This window comes from Bos indicus x Bos taurus, chromosome 11 (genome assembly GCF_003369695.1).
Source record: "Bos indicus x Bos taurus breed Angus x Brahman F1 hybrid chromosome 11, Bos_hybrid_MaternalHap_v2.0, whole genome shotgun sequence".
NCBI lineage: Eukaryota > Metazoa > Chordata > Mammalia > Artiodactyla > Bovidae > Bos > Bos indicus x Bos taurus.
This window is the reverse complement of record NC_040086.1, coordinates 63,375,712-63,399,645: the sequence shown is the minus strand read 5'-3', so window position 1 is coordinate 63,399,645 and position 23,934 is coordinate 63,375,712. Positions and strand designations below refer to the sequence as shown.

The window sequence follows — 23,934 nt, the reverse complement described above, 5'->3', positions numbered from 1 at the left end:
TGCAGTTGAGACTAACTCAGGTCTTGTCCATGTTATTTCAAGGCAGCGTAGACTTCTTTTGACGTCAGTTACTTTTTACCCTCATGGCATATTGATCTCTACCATCCGTGGTGATAGTCATCGCTACAGGTTCTGGCAGCTCTTGGGAGCCCCTGGGATGTTAAGCCCCATGAGCCACAGTTCAAAGTGGCCACCTGGTTTTCAGATGCCTTCTCTCCCTTTTGAGGGAGGGGGGATACAGAGCACAGTTGGTACCTAGGGTCTCCCATCATTCAACGTGGAAGCGATTAATAGATATTGAATGAGATGCCGCCCTTGTTCGGAGCTCTGTGCTGGGTGATGTTAAATTTTAAAAGGCTGTGATCTGGGCCCAGCCCCATCCTTGCTTTCATTCCCTCTTCAGTGGAGATCCGTCATTACAGGCAACAGTTTCCTCCTGGGCTTATTAAGAGTCCATATTCCAGAGCCACTAATTGTTCTGTATAGAAGCAACTTTTAGCTCTTCCCTTCTGATTCTTATGAATCTATCTTTTCTTGGATGGCTCTCATATCAGAGAAAGAACTGCCCTACTGAAAAATTCATTTGATAGTTTTGGTGGCTGTGTTTTCTGAGCCAAGTAGATCGGTAGCCTTGGACAAAGAATTTTTTTCCCCCTTCTTCCTTGAGGGGAGTGGCAGTCAAGGAAAGTGAATTCTCAAAGTTTATAGTATCATGGATGTTCAAGTGACACTGATTAGTAAACAGCAGGGGCAATCTTTCCCAATCTTTGAGTTTTAAAAACCCCTCCCCTTTTTCAGTTCAGTTCAGTTCAGTCGTTCAGCCGTGTCCGACTCTTTGCGACCCCCTGAATCGCAGCACGCCAGGCCTCCCTGTCCATCACCAACTCCCGGAGTTCACTCAGACTCAGGTCCATCGAGTCAGTGATGTCATCCAGCCATCTTGTCCTCTGTTGTCCCCTTTTCCTCCTGCCCCCCAATCCCTTCCAGCATCAGAGTCTTTTCCAATGAGTCAACTCTTCACATGAGGTGGCCAAAGTACTGGAGTTTCAGCCTTAGCATCATTCCTTCCAAAGAAATTCCAGGGCTGATCTCCTTCAGAATGGACTGGTTGGATCTCCTTGCAGTCCAAGGGACTCTCAAGAGTCTTCTCCAACACCACAGTTCAAAAGCATCAATCCTTCGGCGCTCAGCTTTCTTCACAGTCCAACTCTCACATCCATACATGACCTCTGGAAAAACCATAGCCTTGACTAGATGGAGCATCTATTAAAATTATATTCTAATGACTCAAAGCTATAATGAGCTCAGTAACCATTTAAAAATACTATAGATTATCTATCAAATTAAAATCCTTATTTGTATTTAGAAAGACTTGTTTAGTGAGCCTACAGTCTGCTCTTGCGGTGCTTGGTGAATGATTTATGGATGTCGGGTTATAACTGTGGCCCCAGGGGAAGGCTGGATCTGCCTGTTGTCCATTTCCTGTTGTCCTTTGCTCACTGTTCTGCTGTTACACTGTCCTCCCCACATCCGGGGTTTATGGCAACTCTGCCCTCACAGTGGGTGGGATTACTAGCTGCTGCTGCTGGTGCTAAGTCGCTTCAGTCATGTCCAACTCTGTGCGACCCCATAGACGGCAGCCCACCAGGCTTCCCCGTCTCTGGGATTCTCCAGGCAGGAACACTGGAGTGGGTTGCCGTTTCCTTCTCCAATGCATGAAAGTGAAAAGTGAAAGTGAAGTCGCTCAGTCGTGTCTGACTCTTTGCGAACCCATGGACTGCAGCCTACTAGGCTCTTCTGTCCATGGGATTTTCCAGGCAAGAGTACTGGAGTGGGGTGCCATCGCCTTCTCTGGGATTACTAGCACTTGTAGATAAATCTTGTATCGTTTATCTGGAAATACCAACTTTTCTGTGTGGCTCAGAAAAGCCAGAGACAAATACAGAACAGGCTTATGGCATCAACCCTGCTCTTAAGGACATGTGAATGGGGTGGATGACCACTCTTATCAGACCAGCATGGACTCTTAATAATCCTGAGCATTCTTCCAGGCATAAGTTTGCTGATAGCCTGTTTGCCTTGTCATCTATGCCCAGATTGACTTAGGATAGAGAAGGGACAGTTACAGAAGCTATGCCCATTCGTAATTGGATTCTAAATCACCAGAATTTTTTTTTTTAATTAATTTTTTTTTTTTAATATTTGTGTTGTTTGGCCACACCATGCAGCAGATGGGGGTCTTAGTTCCCCAACCAGGGATCAAACCCATGCCCCCTGCATTGGCGGCACAGAGTCAACTACTGAACTGCCAGGGAAGTCCTCCAGCATTTCTTCATGGCTAATGATCACCAAAGAGCAAGCACATGCCTTGGCACCTGGATGGCACTTCAGCCCTCAGAGAAAGCTCCTGGCCCGCAGGACAGGCTGCCTTCCTTATGCACATTCTGAGCGAAGCCCGGGGAGTTCTCTGCATTATCTTCACAGAGCTCTTTGCAGAGAACCACAGCAAGATACTCTCTCTTTCCAGATTTCAGCCCCAAAGATGACTGTTCATTTTTAGTGTTAATTCATAGAATTGTAAAGATACTCAGATTGGAGATGTCCAAGTTGGATTTGGCTGTTTTGTGGCTTTCTTTTAAACACTCATTCCTTGTGCCCATCCCGTGGAAGAGATGGGGTGCCTGCCATTGCTCTGGCCCCACAGGGCCTGCTGTTTGACTGGGCCTCTTGAATTCCATCAAATGGAGCGCAGACAGCATGTGTCATAGAGGCTGCTTGGGAAGGGTGAGGAGCAAAATTAGTGTCTGTGGGTGGGCATGTGTTCTCATCACATTGCCAAAGAACTGCAGTGTGCAAAATCTGGCAGGAGCTCATTCCAAAGAAAAATAAAACAGCCCCTCTTTCTGCTTTGAAAAATATTTAAAAAAACATCACTAGCCCCCATGTTAAAGAAATGGAATCGTTAAAAATGCATCTGTGCGTGTGTATGTAGGTTTTAAATAATTTGAAAAACTGAGGTTGGAATAGAAGAAATAAAAAGGTACTCATCATAAGAAATAGTTTTTAGGGATTCTGTCGCTCATTTGGTAAACACGACAAGCTTTCTATTAGAACATAATTGGCCAAGGATTAGGGGAATTCGTTAAGAGTTACCAACTAGGGGAAAGCCTGCTATGCTTAACTTCTGTTCTTCTTTGAGAGGATTTTGAAAGAAAAGCTATTTTTTGACTCAGGGAAGCCAATTACGAAGGAAATGTTTGTGTTTTTCATGTATGCAATTTGCCTTGTATCCCAAGGAACAAAAGGGTATGCAACACTTAAATTCATATTTGAAACACAAGATCTCCCTTTGATAGTTACCATGAGAAGGTCTGACCCTTTGTTAATCTCTCCTCGTGGTACAGAAGAATATTTCTTAGATTAAAAGCATGCTTATAATATGTGTAGTTTGCACAACGGATATATACTACTTTCATAATTAGGGGAGAGTTTGTAGGGGTTTTTTAAACAGTGGTAATGTGAGGACAACAGAAATGTTCTTTAGCCAAAACCCCAAATTTATGAATTTCAGGTCATTTTTGAGTATACCTACTTCAAGAGCCCCCTTTTTATTTCTCAAGCTAAATGACTTTCTGTGTGTGGAAGGGGCAAAAAAAACATAAAATTTACCATCTAAACCATTTTTAAGTGTCTAGTGTGTTCGTGTTACTGTATGTACATTATTGTACAGCACATCTCTGAAACCTTTGCATCTTGAAACACTGAAACTGTAACCATTAAACAACTCCCATATCCCCCTACCCCAGCTCTTCACAGCCTCCATTCTGTTTTCTGTTTCTCTGAGTTTCACTACTTTACTGGAGTTTAAAAGTGGAATCATGCAGTATTTGTCTCTTTGTAACTGACTTATTTCACTTAGCATAATATCCTCAGAGTTCATCCATGTTGTAACATATGATGGGATTTCTTCCCTTTTTAAAGCTGAAAAATATTCTGCTGAATGTGTTTTCTTTACCCATTATCCCCTGATAAACATTGAGGTAGTTCCCACCTCTTGGCTATTGTGAATAATGCTTCAGTGAACATGGATGTGAAATTAATTGCCCTTTGAAATAGGATTTGACTTTCAATAAATGTGAGGGCTAATTCCTTGTGTACAAGCACAAGAAAAGGTATCATCATGTCCAATCACCCTTTTCAGTTTGCTCAAGAGCTCCCATATCCTGAGTTTCTCACTGTGGGAAATGGCTTGATATGGAGCAGTTTTCAGTCCCAGATGGGGTATTTATGCTTCCGTCAGGGATCACGACATCCCTAGGGATGAGCTTAGTCCTGGGCGGTGGCTGAAACACGCTGGTGAATGAGCTGGACTCTGGGTAGTTCTTCTTGATGAGACGTTAGGACAGGAGCCCTTTCATCCTCTCTCCTGATACTAGACGACAGCCTGCAGCATGGCTTCATGGTGTTGTGATTGCATCTGTTGGGCCACCCAGACTGCCACCTTACCTGTAAAGCTCTCTGCTGGGAGAAGTTGGCCCTGGCTGCTGGGTTGACTTGCCTTGGGCAGTAGTTTTTAGGTACTGCTGAATGCGTGACCAAGAGCTTGGTTGGGCTCCCTGGAGTAAGTGTGTTGGTGATAGCCAGGAAGAAAGTCCAAGTTCAGCAGCTTATTAGCCTCCAAAGCTCTCATTTTCTGTGAAGATCCTAAGTCTTACAATCAAATGGCTGTCAGTCTTCCTCATTAGCCCTAGTGTTTCTTGGAAGTTCTTTCTGAATTCAAACTAGAATACTCTCCTACAAATGAAACCGTATTTTAAGGAGATGGTGTTAAACTGTGGACCAACTGGTAGGTAGTTGGCCTACACATTCTCCTTACCTCCCAATTCTTTTTATGGCAGGAAAGAAACTTCACGGAAGCACATGTACCAAAAGCATGGCTCTGTTTTATAATATCTCAGAAGGAAATTGCCCTCATAGATCAAATCCTGTCCCTCTGTGTGTAAGTCAAGGACTAGCCAAGGGTGGCTACTGCGTGATGACCCTGTGAGCCTTGCCTGGTTTCTGCCTTTCTAATTAATTGCTGCCATTGCCATTGTAAAAGAAAAAAACGGTGACACTTGTTTACATTCCTAAAGCATTGGTACTGTTACGGTTGTCACACTGCATTGAAACCAGTCCTTGGGAGTCCAGATCACTTAAGTGCTTTCTGTTTGGTTTGTCTGCTTGCTTGCTGCTGCTGCGTAGCTGCTCAGTTACGTCTGAATCGTTGCGACCCCGTGGACTGTAGCCCAACAGGCTTCTCCGTCCATGGAGATTCTCCAGGCAAGAATACTGGAGCAGGGGCTTCCCTGGTGGCTCAGATGGTAGAAAGTACTGGGGTGGGTTGCGATGCCCTCCCCCAGGTTATCTTCCCAACCAAGGATCGAACCCAGGTCTCCCTCATTGCAGGCGGATTCTTTACCCTCTGAGCCATCAGGGAAGCTTGGTGTAAAGATTCCTCAAACTTATTAGCAGGTGACTGTCAGGCTGCTCTGTTTTGAGCTATTCAAGTAGTGCCAAAGTCCAAGGCTCCAAAAGGAGGCCTACCTCTGGAGTTTAGGAGTTTGTCCTTCCTTGTCCTGTCTCCCCTGCCCCACACCCAGGTAGGAAAACTCTTGGCAAAACCCAGCCAGAGCCAAGTAGAACTAGCTGTTTCCACCCAAGGAGGGAAAGAGGTGTCTGTTAAGGAGACTGTCAGTGAGTAGTGAAAACCATTTGGGAATGGGTCTGTGATTCAAGTATTTTAGGAATTGATTAGGCTTTCAAGCACTGACTTGGGAATCCTGCTGCTCACCATTTTATGTTGTTCTGTGGGGAAAATACGTTTTCTAGTTTCAAACAGCTAATTTACAAGAAAACTTTTGGGCCGGAACTCATTTGTGACATTGAAGCAGCCGGGCCCCAATGTGAAATGTGAAGTACACAGTGTTTGTCAGAGGTCTACAAGTAAATGTCTCGCTCTATCTTTAAGCTATGCAGTTGCTTCATTACCTTTTCTTAACATTGTCCCCCTTTCTCTCTGAAAGTAGAAAAATTTGTACCGGAGCAACTGTCTTGGGTCAAACGATAAAGCCTGTAGGAAGAACCATTTGGGAAAAGAGAGGCAGATCCCTCTTCTCTTCCTTGCCTGAATTGGCTCCATAAGTATGTTTTGGAGATTTTCCTCCATGTGGCTAAGGAAAATCTCACATCCATGGATGTGTAAACCCAGCTAGATGGCTAGATTTCGCCTGTTTTGTTCGAAGATCTTATTTTGTGTGTGCTTAGTTGCTCAGTTGTGTCTGACTCTTTTCAACCACATGGACTGTAGCCCGCCAGGCTCCTCTGCTCATGGGGATTCTCCAGGCAAGAATACTGGAGTGGGTTGCCATGCCCTCCTCCAGGGGATCTTCCCAACCCAGGGATCGAACCCAGGTGTCCTGAACTGCAGGTGGATTCTTTACCATCTGAGCCACCAGGGAAACCCAAAGATCTTATTAAACTTATTAAAACTCAATTTTCATCATTTTCTTGCTTTTTTGTAGTACTTCAATAAACCAGGTTTGTTCCTGGGAACTTTATAATTGCATAATATCACTTGCAGTGAGAAAACATATCTGTTCATCTGTCATGGTTTCAGATCTTTGTGGTTTCAGACTTTTTCTTCACTTCGAAAGATGTTTTCAGTTGCATTTTACTGCTGAAAGTTTTCTGATACGCTTTTGTAGAATATTTCCTAACCCCTCTGACATGACTTTACAGCCATGTATTTTTTGTTTGTTTTGCTTTTTAAAGACACACTTTATTTTTATTTTTAAACACTTCATTTTGTTTATTTATTTATTTTGTGGCCACACCTGTTGACATGTGGGATCTTAATTCCCTGACCAGCAATCAGGAACCCGAGCCCCCCGCGGTGGAAGCGTAGGGTCTTAACTACTGGACTACCAGGGAAGTCCTCGGCTATGTGGTTTTTTTTAATGCAAAGTTAAAAAGAGGCCAAAGATGAAAAGGGACCTTCAAAGGTAATGGGGCCTCTCCCCCTCATTTTATAACAATACATGAGAAATTGGGACTCGGTGGTAGAATCTGAACGGTCTCAGCCAGGAGGGAAAAGAGGTCATTTTTGTTTAGGGCACTAGTTACGCCATGTAGATCCCAAAACAAGAATTGCCTCTGTTGGTGAGAAACTGCCAAACCAAGGAGGACTTCAGAGTCCTGCCCACCAGCTCTGCCCTTTCTGCACGTGGCCATGCTATTAGTGATACCTCTTGTTTTCTCTTTGATGTTTTTAACGGTCAGTTGTGTATTTTAAGAGACCCATGAGAAAAACTTCTCTTAAATACTCTAGACAACCTAGCTGAGATACGAGACCTGTGCCATAATTCTGGACCTCTTTAAAACAAAGCGTAAGAGGTCTGGGGTAGGGATTGTTTAGTGATTGGATCTTAGTCCTTTATCTGTCCCTAATGCCAGTAACCTTAAACTAGTCCCTTCTCCAGTCTGGACTTTAATTTTTCCATCTAAGTGAGGGATCTGAAACAGATGGTTTCAATGATTCTTTCTTGCTTTAAAGGTGTGTAACTAACTCGTGTGGCTCTTGACTAGTGATAATTGAAGACCTGAACTGCCCCTGCAGGCCCACCTCTACACATCTGGGAATGGAAGGGATCTAGAATTCTTTAGGGAGAACAAATGCTTCACTTGTGCTTTTGTTTATTCGGTTTTTCATCTCTGATGAGGGAGGTGGCAGAATTCTAGGAGAAAAGGAGTTAAATGAATTGGTAATTCTTGCCTCCTGAAACGGTGTCCATGTTCAATGAATCATAATCCAATCTGCCTGTCACTAACAGAACATGCTGATCTTCTTCCCTGTGGGTTAAATTATCACCTCCTTTTGAAAACAGGTCTTATTAAGGGCTGACTTGTAAGAGATTTTGTAGGTTTAGAATTTCGTACTACCATAGGTTGATAAAGTAGTTTCCTAACCTTTTGGCCAGGGTTCCCAGGTGACTCAGTGGGTAAGGAATCTGCCACAGTGCAGGAGACACAAGACACGCAGGTTTGATCACTGGGTCTGGAATATCCCCCAGAGAAGGGCATGGCAACCCGCTCCAGTATTCTTGTCTGGAGAATCCTGTGGACAGAGGAGCCTGGTGGGCTACAGTCTATAGGGTTGAAAGAGGACACGACTGAGCACAACCTTTTGGCCATGGTTTGCTTTGGAGTGGGGCTTCCCTGGTGGCTCAGATGGTAAAGAGTCTGCCAGCAATGCGGGAGACCCGGGTTCGATTCCTGGGTCGGGAAGGTCCCCTGGAGAAGGAAATGGCAATCCACTCTAGCACTCTTGCCTGGAAAATCCCATGGACGGAGGAGCCTGATAGGCTACAGTCCATGGGGTCACAAAGAGTCAGACACGACAGAGCGACAGTGGTAGGTGGCAGGTGAAAAAACAGGAAATGTGTCCTGGATAGCGTGAGGAGAAGTAACCAGATTTTTCATTACCATTGTCAGCATCTTCTACGTTTAGTGTTGATCACCATCTAGAATGAAGTGTTAGTCGCTCAGTCATGTCCGACTCTTTGCAACCCCATGGACTGTAGCCTGATAAGCTCCTCTGTCCGTGGGATAGAACACTATAAATTTTCTCTCTCTCCTATGTCTTCAAGTGTTCAGAAAAGTTGAAAGAAGTATACAGTCAATACTACAGCCTACAACCAGCATTTTACTGTTACTTCTTTATCACAACATAATGTGTCCATCCATCCCTCCTCCCTCCCTTGGTCCATCCAAGATGCCGTGTTATTTTTTATGCATTTCAAAGTAAGTTGCCGATATTGTGAGCTTTCTCCCTAACTGTTTCAGCATGCGGTCATTAAGCTCTCTCTTCCTTTTTGTTTTCTCTAATTTGTTGAGAAAGAAAGCAAAGATTTTTGAGAAAGTCAGGCACGGAAGTTCAAGGGCTGCAATTTAAAGACCTGAATTGGAGATTATTAACTTGAAACAACTCCCTTTGCCATTTGTGTTTTGAAGCACCAATTTTTCTATTACATGTGTACTTTAATGTGGTGAGAGTTAATTTTGTTTAGTAACCTAACATTTCCATTAGCTGGCCTTCGGGGGTTTAAATGTGGATCGTAAATACCATTTTTGGAAGGGTGTGTAAAACAGAGGGAAAGTCAAAGAAAATTATTGCTTTCGGAGAAAAAAGTAGGAGAAGAAAGGGTTCTTCAGCAGCGGGTCATTTTGTTTGTTTCAAGTTGGTAATCCTTTGATCTTGATTAATTATGAACTCCACTGAACTCCAGGCTCAGTGAAGCAGCAGACAATAAAAGCAAAATCATAAACCTAGATTCAGACTTTGGCCTCTTGCCTGCCAGAACTCTCTCCCCACTTAGCACTGTGTGATCACCCTGAAACTCACCCTTTAGGACAGAACCATTTTAGTCTGTAAGTAGAGTCATTCTATTCTGGTTTGAATAAAATAAATTTCATTTTTTAAAGTGGTGTATTCATGTCAGAATTGTTCATGTTTTAACGATTTTTGAGAATAACTCAGAAATCACCATTGATTGCCTTGAATGTTAATGAACTGTTGTGATAAAATTTTACTATAATTTCCTAAAATGTTTTAGGTGGTCTTAAAATATCCATGTTAGCCATGTTAGAGAATCTGTGTATAAGCCTATGATAGAATTAACATTAAAATAGGGACTTTGGGAAGGTCATGGACACACTGCTATATTTAAAATGGATAACCAATAAGGATCTCCTGGATAGCACATAGAACTCTGCTCAGTGTTATGTGCCAGCCTAGATAGGAGGTGGTTTGGGGGGAAATGGATACATGTAGATGTATGGCCGACTCCCTTTTCTGTGAAACTACCACAGCATTGTTAATTGGCTAGTTAGTTGCTCAGTCGTGTCTGACTCTTTGCAACCCAATGAACTGTAGCCTGCCAGGATCCTCTGTCCATGGAATTCTCCAGGCAGGAATACTGGAGTGGGTAGCCATTACCTTCTTCAGGGGATCTTCCCTACCCAGGGACTGAACCCAAGTCTCCTGCATTTGCAGGCAGATTCTTTACTGTCTGAGCCACCAAGGAATCAGCTATATCTCAATACAAAATAAAAAGTTTAAAATTTGGGGAAAAAATAAGACAATCATTAGATCTACCTATTAAAAAAGCAAAACACAACTACATTGATATAATAATTATATATTATATATATATATATTGAAATAACAAGATTGTTATTTCAATAACTGTCTACAGCCTATGTGGTTCCTGAATGTACCCAGAATGAGAAAAGGAATGAGAAGTCTAGGCAGATTGGGGACACATTCAGGTGGGTCTGACAGCCTTGCCTGGTGAAGGAGACTTGCTTTGAAAGAGCTTAAATCAGAATTATCCCCCTCATGCTAGTATAATTGTATTTTGCAATGTGACATCCCAGAGAATTGTTTGATGCTGGGTTTTTAAAAAGTCTTTACTAAAAAATTTTTAACTTTTTTGAATTCAGTGGAATTGTACATTAAAAAAAAAAAAAAAAAGCTTTAGTTGTGTTATATTTACTTCCAATTCTAAAAATTTTTGTTGGTGGAGGAGGGTAGTATGAGTTACTTTCCTAGAGCCAGTATTTTAAAATCAAAAATAATTTAAAATCCATCCCAGGGACTTCTCTGGCAATCTAGTGGTTAATACTTCGCCTTTCAGGACCGGGGATGTGGGATCAATCCCTGGTCAGTGTATTAAGATCCCAAAAAAACAAAACATAAAAACAGAAGCAATATTGTAACAAATTCAATAAAGACTTAGGGAAAAAAAAAGAATGGTCCACATTAACAAAGAAAAAGTCTTAGAAAACAATAAAATGCATCCAGAGCAGCAGGTATTACCTGCAGTGTGAGAAACGCTGGGCTGGAAGAAGCACAAGCTGGAATCCAGAGTGCCGGAAGAAATATCAATAACCTCAGATATATGCAGATGACACCACCCTTATGGCAGAAAGTGAAGAGGAACTAAAAAGCCTCTTGATAAGAGTGAAAGAGGAGAGTAAAAAAGTTGGCTTGAAGCTCAACATTCAGAAAACGAAGATCACGGCATCTGGTCCCATCACTTCATGGGAAGTAGATGGGGAAACAGTGGAAACAGTGTCAGACTTTATTTTTTGAGGCTCCAGAATCACTGCAGATGGTGATTGCAGCCATGAAATTAAAAGACACTTACTCCTTGGAAGGAAAGTTATGACCAACCTAGATAGCATATTCAAAAGCAGAGACATTACTTTGCCAACAAAGGTCCATCTGGTCAAGGCTATGGTTTTTCCAGTGGTCATGTATGGATGCGAGAGTTGAACTGTGAAGAAGGCTGAGCACCGAAGAATTGATGCTTTTGAACTGTGGTGTTGGAGAAGACTCTTGAGAGTCCCTTGGACTGCAAGGAAATCCAACCAGTCCACTCTAAAGCAGATTAGCCCTGGGTGTTCTTTGGAAGGAATGATGCTAAAGCTGAAACTCGAGTACTTTGGCCACCTCATGTGAAGAGTTGACTCATTGGAAAAGACTCTGATGCTGGGAGGGATTGGGGGCAGGGGGAAAGGGGACGACAGGATGAGATGGCTGGATGGCATCACCAACTCAATGGACGTGAGTCTCAGTGAACTCTGGGAGTTGGTGATGGACAGGGAGGCCTGGCGTACTGCGATTCATGGGGTCACAAAGAGTCGGACACTACTGAGCGACTGAATTGAATTGAGATACTTGAAGGGATTCCCTTGTGGCACTCGTGGTGAAGAAACTGCCTCCCAATGCAGCAGACGTAAGAGGATTTGATCCCTGGGTTGGGAAGATCCCTTGAGGAGGGCATGACAACCCACTCCAGTATTCCAGTATTCTTGCCTGGAGAATCCATGGACTGAGGAGCCTGACAGGCCACAGTCCATGGGGTCGCAGAGTCAGACGCAACTGAAGAGACTTAGCATGCATGCATAGATCCTTGACAGATAAGGATACAGAGGTCCCAGTGGTCGGTCAAGCAGATAATCCACCTAGGATCTATGGGGTACCAGAAGTCTCTAACCCTGGACCTGCAAGGGTGGGGAAATTAGGATTTCTTCTACTAGTAGAGATTAGAGCAAGCCATTTTCAAATTTCAAGAAAAAATGATTACTTTCTTCATTGATTGTTCATTTCTGATGATGAACGACCACTCCTGTCCTGCCCCATCTTCTCCAGACTTGACCTCAGCCAGGACTGTCTTCTAGCAGGGAGCATTACTCACCTCAAGAGGTAGTCACTCAGGAAAGTTATATTGACACAGGGAGAGATGCCAAAGAGCCATTAAAAAATCTGTCTTGGACACAACTCCTAAAATTGCCTTTTGGGTGCTAAGATTTACTTCAGCCAACGCTTCATTGCCCAGGTTTGAAACTGCCCAGTGTTATGGTTTTACGTTGTACATTAACAGCATAACAGCCCTAATGCCTTTATCTTTATTGTGCCCCAGTTAGAAGTGGTCTGTCATTATGGATATTATAGAGTTAGTATTCTTGTGGTTTCTGAATTTAAAGTAGGCAGGAAAGGTTTTTTGGCTGAAGAAAAAAAAAAGAACTATAGCTCCGTCCTTAAGGCATTGGATATGTTAAATAAGTAAAATCAAAAGGTTTGGGTAAGATTTTTCCAAAAGAAAAAAAAAGTCAAGAGCCACAGAAATAGAATCTAGCTGAATCACTCTTTCTCTGTGGAGGCTGTATGCATCCTCAAACTGCAGGTGATAAAAGCTTAGAGGTTAAATTTTAAATTGTGTTTTAAAGACAGTACAGTGGAGTGATTCTGATACTACTTTGTAAATCTTGCTGAGAAGGAAGCCCCAAAACCAGTGTTTTATGAGGTCACCTCCAGCACACCTGGGCACTGCCGTGTGCATCATCACCTCCCATTCACAGTGTGGAAAGGTTTGCCCTTGAAATTGGCGGTGTTACTGAGGCGAGGGAATGGGGGCCACCAGAAGCTCTAGCTTGCTTCAGCCAGCTGTAAGTGTTTCTAGCTCATCAGAGTGCTCCATGGTCAGTGTTTCCAGGCCTCAGGGATGTCAGAGGACCCCTAATTGTCTCTGGAATTTCCTCAACTATTTCTTCCCAGGCCTCTTAAGCCTCTGTCAAGATCATATGTTTAACTTCTAGCCCTGATCTTTGTTCCTTTGTGTCTTGGCTTCGTTTCCTTTTCTTGGCCATGATGGATCATGTGAGCAGCAGCTACCCTCTACTGGGGGCAGCCGGCAGAGTCCATGCCTGTGGACATCCTCTGGGTGTGTGTTTCAGCCTCACATGTCAGGGATGTTCGGTGCATGTATTTCTCTGGCTCTCGTGGCCTGAAAGTGTCAGGTAGCACTTGGAGACTGGAAAACACATCTCTTCATAGTACATTGTAACGTAAAGGAGAAAATTGCAGATAATATTGTAAGCAAAGGCATTGGCATTTATTTTGAATCACTGAAACACTAGTATTAAAATTTCAGTAGGAAAGTAAAATACTAGAGGCCCATGTCTAATAAAGTTCAGCTTGCTCAGATTGGTTCTAAAGAATAATTTATAAATTATTAAATTTAAGAATCATTCCTATTTCAAGTGTCAATTGTGTGGCAATGCCTTTTATAATAATAGAGAAAATGACCCCTTATATGTGCACTAGAAAAAAGTGTGTGGGTGAGGAGGTCTATTTATATGCTTCAGGGTAGCTAGGTAGCAAGAACAACAAAGATGCTGACTTACATGGGGCACGTGAGGGTGAGAAGGGGCACGCCCATACCTCCCCCTCAGTGTCAGGGTGGAACTTGGACAGGAGGGCTCCAGTGGCCTTGCGGGACAGCAGAACTCACTGCGTATGACGCAAGATTAATGTAGGGATTCCTAGGGAATTCCTTGGCAGTCCAGTGGTTAAGAGGGGCTTCCCTGGTAGCTCAGCTGGTAAAGAATCTACCTGCAATGCAGGAGATCCCAGTTCGAGCTCTGGGTCAGGAAGATCCACTGGAGAAGGGATAGGCTACCTACTCCAGTATTCTTGAGCTTCCCTGGTGGCTCAGCTGGTAAAGAATCCACCTGCAACACAGGAGACCAGGGTTTGATCCCTGAGTTGGGAAGATCCCCTGGAGAAGGAAAAGGCTCCCCACTCCAGTATTTTGGCCTGGAGAATTCCATGGACTGTATAGTCCATGGGGTCACAAAGAGTCGGACACAACTCTTCCACTTTCACTTCCAGTGGTTGGGACGCCTTGTTTTCGCTGCCATGCCCTGGAGTTCAAATCCCTCATGGGGGAACTAAGATCCTGCAAGCCGCCTGCCAAAAAATAAAGTGGGAATCCCTAAAATATTTTCTAATTATCTTCACTCCCCAGATTCTGAGCCCAGCACTAGTAAAGGAGGAAAACCTATTCACACTCCACAGTATAAGCAGGAACCTCTCGCTTTCAGCTTAATTAATTCCTGGATGAAGGTTATATCCCCTTGTCGTTGCAAGGCAAGCACCCACCACCACCACCTTCCAGGTATCATATTATATATTGGGGTTCCATTCTGAAAACTCATTACATGCCATTTTAAAAATACATAAATGGATCACAAAGATAAAAGGTAGAAAAGCACTGCTATAATCTTCTGGGGATTAGATAAGATGAGCTACAACGTCTCAGAAATGCAGGGACACAACGAAGATTGGATGAAGAGCCTGCTTTCTTCTCTGGGTAAATCTGATGCCCTGGCAGAGGGCCCTGGCGTCATCCAAAAGTACAGTGTTGGTACCTGTTGGAGGTACAAGGATTGTTTTACTAGCAAATAATGGGGTAGGGCGGTTTCCACGACAACTCCATCAAGTGTACCTCACGGCTGATTTCATGGGTGTTAAGTAACTGAGGAAGCCTTTTTCTTCAGTGATCTTAGCTCATGTTTTAGCTCCCCCAACTCTAATTTCACGTAAACCATCCTCTTCCTTAATGTTCAGAAAAGTCCTCTGCTTCTTAGTGGCTGCTCATTAGTATTTGAGAGGAGAGCTGGTGCCTTCACCAGAAATGGCTCCTGCAGGTCTTACATCTGTAGCTGCTTTTCTTATCACTGTTGCCTGTAATGGCCTAACAATACAAATTTAGACAGTAAGCAGACACCCAGTCCCAATACTTCATGGCAAATAGATGGAGAAACAGTGGAAACAGTGGCTGACTTTATTTTGGGGGGCTCCAAAATCACTGTAGATGGTGACTGCAGCCATGAAATGAAAAGACGCTTGTTCCTCGGAAGAAAAGTCATGACCAACCTAGACAGCATATTCAAAAGCAGAGACATTACTTGCCAACAAAGGTCCATCTAGTCAAGGCTATGGTTTTTCCAGTAGTCATGTATGGATGTGAGAGTTGGACTGTGAAGAAAGCTGAGCACCGAAGAATTGATGCTTTTGAACTGTGGTGTTGGAGAAGACTCTTGAGAGTCCCTTGGACTGCAAGGAGATCCAACCAGTCCATCCTAAAGGAAATCAGTCCTGAATGTTCATTGGAAGAACTGATGTTGAAGCTGAAACTCCAATACTTTGGCCACCTGATGTGAAGAACTAACTTATTTGAAAAGACCCTGATGCTGGGAAAGATTGAAGACGAGTGGAAAAGGGGACAGCAGAGGATGAGATGGTTGGATGGTATCACCAGCTTATTGGACATGAGTTTGGGTAAACTCTGGGAGTTGGTGACGGACAGGGAGGCCTGGCGTGCTGCAGTCCATGGGGTCACAAAGAGTCGGACATGAGTGAGCAACTAAACTGAACTGAAGCAGGCGAGCACGTGTTCTACCTCCAGGGGTTTGAATAGAGCTGAAAAACCACATTATCACCATGCATAAAACTCCGTTATGTACAGCTTTCCTTGCCTGTAAAGTATGGATTATATACATTTCTAAAACCAGCACAGTACTTTAAAAAAATTCTTAAGTAGTTGATACTTAATAGAACTCAAGAAACCACCACCCACTTAAATAGAATATGAACCATACCTTTGGCTTCTTAGCTCATTTGATCCTGCTGACATAGTCTGTTGATTCTTTTTAAAAAGATGACAAGATATATATTTTATGCACCTATATTTTATACATATACCTAATACTTTATATATATACACAATTTGGTGAACTCAGAGCTTTTCTAAATCTATAAGCACAAGGAAGACTGGAGGTTGGTATGGTTGGGGGGCTGATTGCAATGAAGAGTGCCCGCCGCACCCGCCCCAACCCATCCACCCCCCGCCCGGCCCAGGACCTGGTGTTATATTTGGCTCAGCGGGCGGCTAGGGGTTGTGCTGGGGCCAAGAGGGAGCCTGAGAGGCGCGATCCTTGCTAATCCCTCTCAAGGTCTGGTGAAGTGGAGAAGGATGGGAAAGAGGGCCAGGAGGAAGTGAATGTATGTTTAGCATAATGGAGAGATAAAGGAGCCCTGTAATCAGATAAGAGCGGGCTAAGGAGGGGGGCGGGGAGTATTTATGTAGGATGTAAAAGTTCCAGGCTCCATCTCTGAAGACGATGGGGTGGGGTCAGAGCAGAGGGCCAGTTCCCAGATGGCAGATGGAATGATTCTCTACAGGTGTGCCTGAAATAAAGGCTCTAACCTGTTCTTCATAAAGCTGCCTTGCATTATTGCATTAATAATTGCTGGAGGTCCATTTGGGGTCCTCCTGTTGTCCAAGGTCTGACAACTTCCCTGTCACTCTGTTTGTTCTCTGACAGCTGAAAAAGGCAGGCAGTCAGAAAACCCAGTCCTTTGTGGTTAGGAAGGCTGATCTTTTTTTTTTTTTGAGAGAATATACTTTTATTCTGTTTTTGTTTGTTTGTTGTGTTTTTGGCCACACAGCACGGTGATATTAGTTCCCCGACCAGGGATTGAACCCCAGCCCTCAGCAGTGAAAATGCAAACTCCTAACCACTGGACTGCCAGGGAATTCCCAGGAGGATGGTTTTTAAAGGGTGTGTGTGTGTGCACGGGCGCATGAAACCCCATGGACTGTAATGTGTGTGTGTGTGTGTGTGTGTGTGTGTGTGTGTGTGCACGCGCGCACGCGCGCGCATGCAACCCCGTGGACTGTAGCCTGCCAGGCTCCTCTGTCCATTCTCCAGGCAAGAATACTGGAGTGGATTTGCATTTCCTTCTCCATTAAAGGACCTGATTTGTAGTTAAAAGTCAGCCTTTCAGCAAAAATAATTACGATGGCTACAATGACCAAACTTCTCATGTCAGGCACTTGACCTCTATTACTGCTTTTAACCCTCAGGACATCCCAGCGAGGTATCCTCTCTTTGTTTTTTGCAAATGAGGTAACTGAAGCTCAAAAAAGAATCTTCTTCAACTACTGAGGAGGCCAAAGCAGTGCTGACCTGTCTGGCTCTAAACATTGTTTACAGACAGGATGATGCCTCATCACCATTTCCTACAATTCCTTTGTTTACTTCTGTAATATGGTCCAGACAAGGCCTGCTTTTCTTCTGAGGAGAACTTATTAGAACATAAAGGCCCGCAATCCAAAACTACTTGTACCACCTGGGAATCAGCACCCCAAAATAATTTAGCTTTGAATTTGTTCTTTCTATCCCTCCCCATCCTACCAATGGAGAAGGCAATGGCACCCCACTCTAGTACGCCTGGAAAATCCCATGGGAGGAGCCTGGAAGGCTGCAGTCCATGGGGTCGATTAGAGTCGGACACGACTGAGCGGCTTCACTTTCACTTTTCACTTTCATGCATTGGAGAAGGAAATGGCAACCCACTCCAGTGTTCTTGCCTGGAGAATCCCAGGGACGGGGGAGCCTGGTGGGCTGCCATCTATGGGGTCTCACAGAGTCAGACACGACTGAAGTGACTTAGCAGCAGCAGCAGCATCCTGCCAAAGGATGTCACCTATGTCTGCTCCATGTTGAGTGATCACAAGACAGCAAGTCCTGTTTTTACAAATAAGGCCACCTGTGGGGACCATAAAGCTTAGTCATTAAAGGAACCACCTTTGGTCAGATCCCCAGCCCAATCTGGAAAAGCCAGTATTACTCAAAATGCACCTAAAGAATATGGTGGTGTTTGGGTGGTGGTCAAACAGCATTTGTAATGACTCTTTGTTTGTTTGTTTTGGGGTACAGCCAATTAACAATGCTGTGATAGTTTCAGGTGAACAGCGAAGGGACTCAGCCATACATGTCCGTGTATCCCTTCTCCCCCAAACTCCCCTTCCATGCAGGCTGCCACATAACATTGAGCAGAGTTCCATGTGCTACACAGTACATCCTGTGGGTTATCCATTTTAAATATAGCAGCGTGTACACGTCCACCCACAACTCCCTAACTATCCCTTCCCCCCACCTAGACCCCCGGCAATCGTAAGTTGGTTCTCTTTCTGTGAGTGAGAAAGTCTGTGAGTTTCTTTCTGTTCTGTAAGTTCCTTTGTATCGTTTCTTTTTAGATTCCACGTATAAGGATTGTCATACTGTATTTCTCCTTCTCTGTGTAATGACATTGATTATTACGGTCAGTTTAACTCAAGTTCAGACACTAGGGCTCCATTCAGTCGGTGTTTGGACCCATGCCTGGAACTTCAGCAGGTCCTCATCAGTTACACTGGTTTAAATAGCTGAAACTTTCAGAAGCACGAGGTGGTGGTTGTTTTTGACAATAGCGTTTTGGGGAAAATTTCTTAAGCATACCAGCAGCTTTTTCCTTGTACAAATGAAGAAATGAATCTGCTTTTGCCTTTCCTGCTGCATCCCCCTGCCCCCCAAATAAACCCCACATCTGGTCTAAACATGTTGTTTAATTCTTTCCAGAAGGCGGCAGGGAAGGTGGGAAGGCAGTGTACCTTCTTTATACCTTTCTGGTAGGAGAGTTCATTGTCCTCTCTGTTCCGGGTGGGGTGAGGGCCTGGATAACGTAAATACACCACAGATAGGAAGCAGCTGGCGTGCGGCCATGCAGCTGGGTTATCCAGACATCCTTCGCAGCTTTTACTGCAGCACTTTATCCCCCTGCCTTGTTTTAAATAGCCAGTTGCCTCAGTTAATGCTGGCTGTTAGGGTTGTTGCCAGAGGAGTTGGGGGCTTTTGCCCCACCTCACCCCCAACATACACAGCACATCACAGAGAGGTCTGCCCTTGGGAAGGGGCATCAGAGAAGTCAGGGCAGCAAAGAAAATGCTGCAGACCACAAGCAAAGGCCAAAATGCACCGCCCCTCCACTCTGGAAGGCAGGATTGGGGTGTTTTTTTGATGAATAATTTTTTTTTTAATACTTTTTGGAAATAAGTTGATGGCACTAACATAAGTAATGCAAACTTCCTTTTTCATGTTTACTTAATCCCTTCAAAGGAAGGGAGAAAAGCACACAGCTGCAACCAAATAAGTAAAAGCGTGCTTTAGCAAAAGGTGTAGAAAATTTCTGTTACTCACCTTGGCCATTTCCTGTTGGGATGAACCCGCAATATGTTCATAGAAGATTTGAGAAGGCTGTTTCATACTGGAGAATTACACATCCTGGAAACCCCTAATTTTTCTAGAATAAATGGGGAAGGAAGAGGAGCATATTTTCAAATTGCATGTAACTAAACAAATGTTCTTAATCTCTCTGATCTAAAGTAATATGTATGTGGAATCCGGAGGTAAATGGATTAATGATAGAAGCCTTGTGAGTTTTTAAATTCAGTGTTCCTATTAATAAAAAGGAAATCTTTAGCGTATCCCAGTTAAGCTGTTGTGGCTCATAAGCAAATGAGTATTGAACACTGTATTTTCTCGGGGATTTTGTTAGCTACAAATTTTTTTTTGAGCCTGTTTACAAATATTGTCAGTTTAACTCTATCATTTCACAACCCAGTACGTATCAGACGTCACTCTATGTTCTCAGGATACAGCAGGAAACAAGAAGGGCAGAGTCCCTGCCCATGTAGGGTTTACATTCTAATTGGGCAGAATGGGCTGACAAATAGGCAGATGTTGATTTAGTAACACATAGAGGGGCTCGCAAAGAGTCGGACACGACTGAGCGACTTCACTTTAGACAAAAGGGAGGAGGGAACGACAGAGGATGAGATGGTTGGATGGCATCACCAACTCAATGGACATGAGTTTGAGCAAGCTCTGGGAGATGGTGAAGGACAGGGAAGCCTGGCATGCTGCAGTCCATGTGGTCACAGAGCATCGGACACAACTGAGTGACTGAACAACAACAGAGACAAAACACGATGAGAAGGTTTAAGATAGGGGTGGAGGGTGCTCCTTTATACATAGCGGACAGAGAAGTCTTCTCTGATGGAATAACCTTGGACAGAGATGGGAATGAAAGAAGGAGATGAGCCTGGTTGGTGTGTGGAGAGAAGAGTGGGAAAGGGGGTTAGAAGTGAAGGAAACGGCAAATACACACCCTGGGGTAGAGTGTGTAATATGGAGGACTACCAAGGACAGCAGGACTGAAGTGGGGTGGAGCAAGGAGGGGAGTAAGATAAGCCCTAGGTTTTGACTTTTACTCAGAGTAATATAAGAAGCTATGGGAGGGTTTGAATAGACTGTCTTAATCTGAGTTACCTTTCGACATGTTTAGAAAGCTGGGCAAAAGTGGAAGTAAAGAGACCAGTTAGAAGGCTGTTGTAATTGCCGGAGAAATGTTCTGGACATATTTCAAAGGAAGAACCAACAGGATCAGAGGCGTCGGGAATCACGAGTTCAACCTTAAAATGTGTTAATTGGGGTGCCTGCTAGATGCAAAAGCAGAGAAATCTCATGGGCAGTTGGCATTACTCATCAGGAACCTAGGGAAGAGGTCTGGATGTAGAGATGTGAACTAGGGCACTGTTAGCAATAGGAAATATTTAATTGTTGTTGTTAGCCCTAGCTTGGATCAGGGATGGTTTAGCCACAGTTAAAGGGGGAGAGGCAGAAAATACTGGTACCGAGTAGTAGGCATGCTCTTGGGTGCCAGTGCAGGGTCTCTTCAGAATAGGTCTATTTTCTTAGTAAAATGAAAGCAAGCTCTTCCATCATCTGAGAGAGCGAGGGCAAGAGAACATGTGAAGCAGTTTTCTTGGGGATGGATCAGGGAAATGTAGCAGGATGCTGGGTAGACACACTCGGGTTTAGTGGTCAAAACTAGACCTATGAGCAGAGAAGAGTGCGGTGTTTCCCTCTATGTGCTGCAGCCTGAGGGCAGGTATGGAGTTAAGTGGATGGTAGGACTTCACCAGGCAACTTCACTGACTGAGCAAAGAGAAGGCAAACACGTTTAGGTTTTGCATGAGAGCGTCACAGCAGACCGTGGAATTTAAATTGGATAAAGAATCAAGTGAGAATATGAGTGTGCAGAGAGTAGGGCACAAGAGATCGTTGGCCCCAGTGGGGTGACAGATTGGAATGAAAGAAGGAAAAGAGAGAGATCAATCTAGAGAGAGTGAACTGCACTGTTGAGAAATTGTGCTGGGGTGTAGGATGCCGAAGACTGACAAGGTCAAGAGAGTGACCTAGGCATGAGTGGCTAAGACAAGGATATTGAAGGAGAAGAGTTCCAGAAACTGAGAGGTCAGCGGCTTGGAAGGATCCTAGGTGTGAATAACTCAATTATGAAGAACCATACCAGAGGTCATGATGAAGAGATGGAGGAATAGTCAGCCCACTTGCTAATATCTCCAAGGAACGAGGGGACAAGACCAGAGATCTGAAGAAGATTGAAGAAATGTAGGGCGGGGGGCAGTCCATGGTCAGACTAGTGAGCTTCAGAGGAACTGGAGGGAGCCCTGTAGCCTGCAGTAGAGGTGAATACCCCCACCCATCATCTAGGCTCAGCGGGGAAGGAAGGCAGCCAGGTGAATGGGCCACGTGACTCAGCCAGAGCACATTTTCATTTCTGTTAAGAAAGTGAAAGGAAGGACTTACCTGGTGGTCCAGTGGTTAAGACTCCATGCTCCCAATGCAGGGCGCCCGGGTTCAATCCCTGCACAGGGAGCTAAATCCCACCTGCCGCAACTAATACCCAGTGTAGCCAAATTATAATAAAGAATTTTTTTTTTAAGTGAAAGGAACTTATATGAGATACCTGGAGTAGTCAGATTCATAGAGATGAGGAGTAGGATGATGGTTGTCAGAGGTTGGGAGAGAGGAGAATGGGGAGTTACTGTCGAATGGGCACAGTCTGAGTTTCCATGAAAAAAGTTATGGAAATGGATGGTTGATGTTCTGGTGATGGCCACAGAACAGTGCAAATGTGCTTAATGCCACAAAGTGATACACTTAAAATGGCTCAAATGGTAAATGTTCTGTTATATGTGTTTTACCACAGTAAAAACAAGTGTGAAAGGGAGGATTGAGGAAGCAAAAGGGATGTTGGCTCTGGAGTCCCAGGGGCACCATGGGAGGGGAGTTGGGTCACAGTAGTGGATAAGCTGCAGGGGGTGGTGGGGAACCTGGGTGGCTTTGCCTGTAGGGGTGAGTGAGGTGCAGAGGGGTGGTCTGAGTGGTCTCTGGCAGATTGCAGGGCGCTTGGTCAGGCTCTGAGCACTGGATCTGGGAGGGTAGAAAGAGGGTTCTGTGTTACTCTGCATTTTTGTTTCCTTAGAACCTGGTACCCACCTCACATATAGAAGTTGGGAATATATGTTTGAAGGATTAAAAAAAAAAGGAATGTTACAACAAGAAAGAAAACAGCAGGAGAGAATTCGATAGCCTTGTAAATTTCCCCAAAAGTGATGGAGAATGAAAAGAAGCTAGAGTTGGTCTCTAGAGGAGAAAGAGGATTTTTGGCCAATGTGCAGAAGAACTTATTGCGAAATTGAAGTTTAGACTGGAAAAAATAAAGTCATAAACAAAAGGCTTCACATGTATAAAGGATATTGGAATTGAAATATTTTCCCACCTGTATAAATGATCCCATGGTGAATTTGTGATTTGGGAGTGGGTTATTCTCTTCTTATGCTAAATCAGATTATTAGCTTTATAAAATGTTAAACCATGGTCATTCATTATAAACCAAGTTTTAAGGGTTGAAACCATAATGTCCTCTTATGTTAATAGATTTGTCTTTCCTAACTTAAAGATACTAAACTGTAGATAGCAGTTCTTTCATTTTATTGTTAATACTTCCGAAACTGGAGAATGTTATGCTTGCATACATCCTCAAAGACTCACAAATATTTTTTAACAACCGGGCATCTTTCCTTTTTAACTTAAATTTTATACTGAGTTTAAGAGTTTGGGTTTTTCCCTGAGCATTGACATGGGTTACCTTTTAAGGTTGCTGCCAGGCATAGATTTTCTTTTGATGAGTCCCAAAAAAGCTGGCTGTGGTAGCCTTGCTCTGTGAAACACATCCTTCAGCTCCAGACCATTGTCATGCCCCGTTCTTCTTGTTGTCGTTTTAGTGACAGCTATATTGTGCGTGTCAAGGCTGTGGTTATGACCAGAGATGACTCCAGCGGGGGATGGTTCCCACAGGAAGGAGGCGGGATCAGTCGCGTGGGGGTCTGTAAGGTCATGCACCCCGAAGGCAATGGACGAAGCGGCTTTCTCATCCATGGTGAACGACAGAAAGACAAACTGGTAATGGCAGACGTCAACGCGTGGGTTACATAGTAACGACTGATTTCTTGATGTTAAACCATAGCCCTTTTCCTGTAGGTATTTTTCCCCTTCTTTCTCTGACTTCAAAATCTTGCAAGAGCTTCCAAAGATAGAACTCCCAGAGCTGGTACCAAATTGCAAAACCTAACCCAGGCTTTCCAGTGAAGTCACTTTCTACTACACACCATATAATGCTTAGAAGTGGTGCATTAGGCGGTCTTATTTGCGTCTTTGATTAATTAAGCTGTCTTTCTCTTACTCTAACAAGATGTTCGAAACAGAAGTATGTTCTTTATTATGAATCACATT

The 23,934-nt window shown here is 43.9% G+C and overlaps 1 protein-coding gene across 4 annotated transcripts in view; it reads left to right on the top strand.

Annotated features, from left to right (window-relative positions):
- SPRED2 (sprouty related EVH1 domain containing 2) overlaps positions 1-23,934 on the top strand; it is a 126,778-nt gene that overhangs the window by 68,407 nt on the left and 34,437 nt on the right. For all 4 annotated transcript variants that reach the window (XM_027555643.1, XM_027555645.1, XM_027555644.1 and 1 more), the window contains one exon: positions 23,427-23,604. In XM_027555643.1, the coding sequence (XP_027411444.1) occupies positions 23,427-23,604 (178 nt within the window). The remainder of the gene's footprint in view (positions 1-23,426; positions 23,605-23,934) is intronic.